Below are 6,659 nucleotides of genomic sequence, written 5' to 3' on the forward strand. Positions count from 1 at the left end.
ATATATATATATATATATATATATATATATATATATATATATATATAAAATAAAATAAATATATCTGTCAGCCTGGCTAAGAGCTGCTTGGCACTTCTGGTAGCAGTGGCCCCTCCGTGTTCTCCAGAATGCCTTGCATGATGGCAGCTCTCTTCTTTTAGCAGGTGGATAGGGTGAGATCCCCTAGACCATGTTGCCCATTTTGGGCTATTCTTGCAGTGACCTCTAGAGAGAATCATGCCATTGTTGATACAGGAAGAGTTTCTGCATTTCCACCATGTGTCACACACTGCTGTGTGTTCTGCATACGTTTATCTGCTTTGAATCCTCCCAACAGTTCTTCAGGGTGCAAGTGTTGTTAGCTCCATTTTATGTATCAGAAAAATGAGGCCTGCTGAGGTTAGCTTAGGTGAGTTGCTTAAGGTTATATAGAGAGTAAGTGACAGAGGCAGGGTTCAAGCTCAGGACTATCTGCCAGGTCCATGTTTTTCCACCACATCAAGGGAATCCAGAAATTGTTGTGTTCAACCTTCTCAACGAACAGAGGAGGAATTTGGTTTCATATGCCTTTGTCAGAGGCTTCTCATTTGCTGAATGGCAGAGTTGTTGCTGAAACTCGGGACACCTTCCTTAGTTCTGCTTTAGTACGATTCCTCAGAAGATCAGAGAAAATATGGAAGTTAGAGGAGCTGTGGGTCCTGGCACAAGTCACTGCACCCTTGGTTTGTATGTGTTGTCCACTTGGGTAAAAGGTTGAATTTCTGAGGTCCAGGCAATGCAAACATAACACTAAACAACTGAGGCTGCTAATTGGCTGATGTCTTTGTACCGTGTGTGTTGTTAGCAGCAAACGATTGGTGAAGCACAAATCTGTGTTATCTAGAGTATCTGGGCCTCAAGTTCATTGGTAATTGCTCCCTTTCACTCTGCAGATCTGGTTTCAGAGGGAAATTTTATAAACCTATTAAAGGTACTTTGGTATAGGTTTTCCTTAAAGACAGACTCCTGCTATCCCAAATGCCACATCTTCACATAATTGAGACAGTTGGGCTGGCCCTTGCCGGCTGGGATGCCTGTCTGTTTCCTTAACTTTATGGAGGAAAAAGAGATGAAAGATGTCGTGTAGGTAAATGTGGCTTAAAGTAAGACAAGGATAGGCCTTGGGGTAGTGAGGAGGGATGGGCAAGGATATTAGCTAGAGAGGTTTCCCCTTCTTACAACAAGTTATTTATTGGCAGTGGAGGTGGGATTGGGGACATGGCACTTTTATTTTACAATAATCTTTTGTCTACAAATGGATCATATCATTTCTGGGTCTAGACTGTATTCCCCCCTTCCCCGCCCCCCTCCCCCAACTGCTAATTATTATTGGAATTCGTGGAGCTTTCCCTTAAATTAACAATTAACATAGAACCTAGCATGTAGTGCGTTTTCAATATTTGAGTGAATAAATATAATGGACAACAAATTAAATAGTGACAAAAACTTTGATATTCTCTAACTAAAGGTCATTCAGGGGATTTGATATTTATAATGTATGCCAAGACGAGAGCAAAATCATTTAATTAAGCAAGAAAGCTTGATGTCATTGTATTTTGGCATCTACATTTTTGAGATGTGGGAAATTTATTCATTAATACTACTACTCAGTCTTTTAAAACATCATCAAGAATTCCCTCCTGAAATATTGTACTTTATTTTTTAGTGTCACTATTGAAAACATAGGGTGATTATTATTTAAATTTAATTAGTCTCTATTGAAATTTGGTTACCCTGACCTTTCAATTGACAGTTATACTAGAACACATGTGATTAAGAATTAGGTCTAAAAAAAAAATTAAAAATGAGGAGGAAGCCCATAGAGAGTATAGTTTATCTGAAGTATTTTAAAGGGAAACCAGGAATAGAACACAGAAGGGAGAGTGGCCTAGAGAAAGAACGACTCGAAAAACATTTATTTTTCCAGTAATAACGCAGTACATATTTACTGAAAATTTAGAAAATAGAAAATAAAGAAGAAAGTAAACATTACTTGCTTTCCCACCACATTGAGATGCTAGTGCTCTATTAGCACCTTGGTGTGCTTCATTTCAGGCTTTTTTCTTTGAATATATCCAGTCTTAATAAAACTATAATCAATAGTCTGTTATTATGATTTTCACTCCACTTTAAGGTGTTTTCCCCATATTATTCAATAGTTTGAAAGATTTTTTTTTTTTTTTTTTTTTTGCGGTATGCGGGCCTCTCACTGTTGTGGCCTCTCCCGTTGCGGAGCACAGGCTCCGGACGCGCAGGCTCAGCGGCCATGGCTCACGGGCCCAGCCGCTCCGCGGCACGTGGGATCTTCCCGGACCGGGGCATGAACCTGCGTCCCCTGCATCGGCAGGCGGACTCTCAACCACTGCGCCACCAGGGAAGCCCTGAAAGCATTTTTAATGACTGTATTTTTCCTTCAGAGTTATAGCTTGTTAAAAATTCCTTTGTTAATTATTTTTTCCGTCACCCAGTAGTGTGAACTGTATGTGAAATAGTAGAATAGCTTGTGGAGTATTTGTTGATTCTTCGGCATTCTCCCTCTACCCATGAATTTGTCTTCGTAGAAACTGGCCAGAGGCGAGATGGTGCTGACCAATTCATTTCTTCAGAGTGTACCTTTAAAATGTTTTTCAGATCTCATAGGATGGTTGGAATATAAAGAAGGCCACTGTGAAGACCAGGCCTCAGGGGCAGTTGGCCGTTCCCCCTCCACATCACAGTCTAATTCCCTTGGTGTCATTGCAGATGTGAATCCCAAGTACCAGTGTGATCTGGTGTCTAAAAACGGGAATGATGTGTATCGCTACCCCAGTCCGCTTCATGCTGTGGCCGTGCAGAGCCCAATGTTCCTCCTTTGCCTGACCGGCAATCCTCTGAGGGAAGACGAGAGGCTTGGTAGCCATGCCAACGACATTTGTGTCGGATCTGAGCTGGATGCCGTCAAGACGGACACTTCCTTACCCTCTCCAAGCAGTTTGTGGTCTGCTCCCCATCCTTCATTGAGTAAGAAAATGGATGGTTACATTCTGAGCTTGGTCCAGAAAAAAACGCACCCTGTAAGGACCAACAAGCCGAGAACCAGTGTGAACGCTGACCCCACCAAGGGGCTTCTGAGGAATGGGAGCGTTTGTGTCAGAGTGACTGCGGCCGTCTCACAGGGCAACGGTGGGAACCTTAAGAATTCTAAACAGCTGCCTTTGCCCTCTGGCGGGGTCCCCTCTTTGGACAATGGGACGTTGTCCCCACTGAAACAGTGGTCAAAAGAATCAAAGCCAGAACCACTGGAAAGCAAGAGGTTGCCCGCGCCTGAGGGCATCTCCCCAGGCACTGCCACTGAACTTCCAGGTAAGCATCTGACCAAAAATGCCAAGCCAGCCTCCCAGGAACTTGCTAGGTGTCCCCCTGCTGGGGTAGGGGAGTCTCCTAAGGAAAGCGGGCAGATCGCAGCTGCCTCCCCAAAAGAGAGCCCTGGGAAGGTCCCCGCCTCGCTGCAAGAGAACAAGGTGGTCCAGCCACTGAAAAAGGTGCCACAGAAAAACAGCCCGCCAGCTCTCCCTACGGCGGCGCCCCCTCCCGCCGCTTCGGCTCTGCTGTCTCCCGCTTTCCCAGTGGAAGAGCGGCCTGCCCTGGATTTCAGAAGCGAGGGCTCTTCTTCTCAGAGCCTGGAGGAAGGGCCTCTGGGGAAGGCGCCGCCGGTCCTGGCGCAGCCGCCCAGCGTCAGGCCGCCCCGGGGTACACGGCCCGTGGCCACCCCGAGGGTCTCTGCCCTGAAGCCCCGGGCCCCGGCCGTCCACGGGCCGGAGAGCACGCTGCCCGCCGTGAGGGAGAAAGGCCGGGCGGCCGGCAAGAAGTGTCGGTTCCCGGATGATGCGGATACAAATAAGAAACTCCGGAGAGCCCCGGCCAAGGGGCGGCGGGGCGGGGGCGGCCAGTCCGACGTGGGACCACCCAGCCGGCCGCTGGGGGCGGGCCACCGGGCGGGGAGCCGCGGGCACGGCCACGGCCACGGCCGGGAGGCGGTGGTGGCCAAGCCCAAGCACAAGCGCACCGACTCGCGGCGGTGGAGGTCGGCCGCCGAGGTGTCCTACGAGGAGGCGCTGCGGCGCGCGCGGCGGGGCCGCCGGGAGCCCACGGGGCTGTTCGCGGCCGGGCCGCTGCCCTATGCCAGCCCCTACGCCTACGCGGCCAGCGACTCCGAGTACTCGGCCGAGTGCGAGTCCCTGTTCCACTCCACCGTGCTGGACACCAGCGAGGACGAGCGCAGCAACTACACCACGAACTGCTTTGGCGACAGCGAGTCCAGTGTGAGCGAGGGCGAGTTCGTGGGTGACAGCACCAGCACTAGCGACTCCGAGGAGAGCGGAGGCTTGATTTGGTCCCAGTTTGTCCAGACCCTCCCTCTGCAGCCGGTCCCGGCCCCGGACCTTCGCCACAACCCCACCAAAACCTTCGTCAAAATTAAGGCTTCACACAACCTCAAGAAGAAAATCCTGCGCTTTCGGTCTGGCTCTTTGAAACTGATGACGACCGTTTGAGTAACGTCCTTGGTGTAGAAAGTGGGGTTTTTCTAATTCCCGAAGAAACGGCGGCGTCTTACTGTTTTGTGCGTAATAATCCCATGGAATGCTTTCCTTTGGTTTAGATAAAACCGAGGTGAATTATGTCTCATCTTCGTCAAGTATGGACACTAGTGCCTAGTGCCTTTAGTGGAAGGTGAAGAATGTCTTTGCTGGTTAGAAGTGAATATTGAGTTTCTAATGGTGGTGATAGTGACTTTTGTGGTATCAGATGGTTTTTATTTGACATTTTGTGAGCATCTGTGAAGGCACAGGTTTTGATGTTCAAGTGTTAATGGGATGAGACCTTTTGATCTGGAGGTCAGGTGGATGGAATTTAGGACATACATTTGCTGCTTTGGTTCTTTAGGGCAGCGTCTCCATGAGGGTTTTCCTGTTGGGGGTATCACATACAATTGTGTGAGGTAGATACAAGGGGCAGTCATGGTTTTCTGTAGTTTTTTATATACTCTTCTTTTCTCGGATGTATCCCCATTCTGTATTCTCCTCAGAACTCTTTGGTTTACTGGACCCAGAACTTGAAGACCAGACCCTACATCCAGAGAGGTGACCTGGATAGGGAGGCTGGTAATTTAACCTTAAAAGGATTCACTGAAACCTTTGCCACACTTGGTGCCTAGGCCCTGGTTACAGTAACCCCTTCTAGGGCCATTTACCCAACATTGATGCCTTTCTCCTCCTCCCTAATTTGCAGCAGATCCAACCATTCCTCCCTTGGAGACTTGCCTTTGGGATAACATTTTGGTCATCGGGTACAGAGAAATTCACTCCTAGTGAAATAACCCTTGGGTACGACTCCAAGCTCAGAACTGCTCGCGGGGCACTGTGCCACCTAAGCATTAGCCCAAACGTATTAGTGCAATCCAGTCCAGATTGGACCCCTGACCCTGTTTGGAAGGGCTTTTAAAAAAAAAAAATTTTTTTTTGGTAAACAGTATTGTGTAAAATTCGTTTTTTTATACCAGTATATGCATGTTTTGTGCATGAGTAGTATTTGTTTTGATATTCCTGTTGATGTTAAATGACTGTATGATATAAGCAGTATGTGTTTTTATATATCTTTGTGTAAATTTAATATAACGCATTATATGCTGTAATAAACGATTTGTTTTACTGCTGTTAAGTTTGTTATTTGGGTATAAAACCAGATGTTTACACCTGTAAATCTTGTGCTGATTATTGTGGGATTTATATTAGGCCTATTCTAGCATTAGAATATTATTTGCAATAGTAATTAAGGCAGATTTTAGGAGTATTGGAATGGATGGTGAATAAACAAATGAGGAAAAGCAAGCTACTTCTTTAGAATGGTTAAGGTGCTTCTTTAAATTTTAAGGTACATTTGATCTCTTCTAAGGAAAATATTTCTGAGAAGACTTCCCCTCTTTCCCTCGACTTCTGAGTATGAAAAATTTTCAACATGGAAAAGTTGAAAGGATAGTACAATAAACACCTGTACAGCCACCACCTAGATTCAACAATTGTTAACATCTTGCCATGCTTGCTTTAACACTCTTTATGTATTGATATATATTAGATAAAACCATATTGCTGGTTTTGTGGGTCAAAGACAGATTTTGGCAATCCTCCCTCTCCCCACCACGCTACTACATTATTTTAAAGTAAATTTCAGGCATCATGATATTTCATCTCTAAAAATTTAAGTATGTATTTCCGAAGAACAAGGAGATTCTCCTATATAATCACAATACCATGATCACACCTAAGGAAAATTGACAATAATTCTTCTTATCATCAAAAATTTAATCTCTATTCAAATTTCCCAATTTGTTTCAAGAATTTTTTAGTAGCAGCTTCCCTGCTCCTCCCAACCAGGATTCAGTCAATGTTATACGTTGCGTTTGGTTCTAGATCCCTAGTCTTTTAAGTCTGGAATAGCCTCTCCATATTGTTTTCAAATGACATTGGGTTTTTCAAGTCAGAGCAGTTGTCTTGTAGAAGGGCCCACATTCTGAATTTGGTTGTTTCTTTATGTTGTCTTCTAACATCTTCTAGTCCATCTATTTCCTGTAAACTGTGAAGGCT

At 45.7% G+C, this 6,659-nt stretch overlaps 1 protein-coding gene across 2 annotated transcripts in view; it reads left to right on the forward strand.

The window, feature by feature from the left end:
- The window catches only part of DACT1 (dishevelled binding antagonist of beta catenin 1), a 10,002-nt gene extending 4,367 nt beyond the window's left edge, over positions 1-5,635 (forward strand). The window contains exon 4 of one of the 2 annotated variants that reach the window (XM_029236445.1): positions 2,671-5,635. In XM_029236445.1, the coding sequence (XP_029092278.1) occupies positions 2,671-4,571 (1,901 nt within the window). In that variant the 3' untranslated portion in view covers positions 4,572-5,635. The remainder of the gene's footprint in view (positions 1-2,670) is intronic. The other variant, XM_029236446.1, reaches the window with a different exon arrangement.
- Positions 5,636-6,659: the final 1,024 nt, after the last annotated feature.

This window comes from Monodon monoceros, unplaced genomic scaffold (genome assembly GCF_005190385.1).
Source record: "Monodon monoceros isolate NGI ecotype Baffin Bay Population unplaced genomic scaffold, NGI_Narwhal_1 Super_Scaffold_21, whole genome shotgun sequence".
Taxonomy (NCBI): Eukaryota; Metazoa; Chordata; class Mammalia; order Artiodactyla; family Monodontidae; genus Monodon; species Monodon monoceros.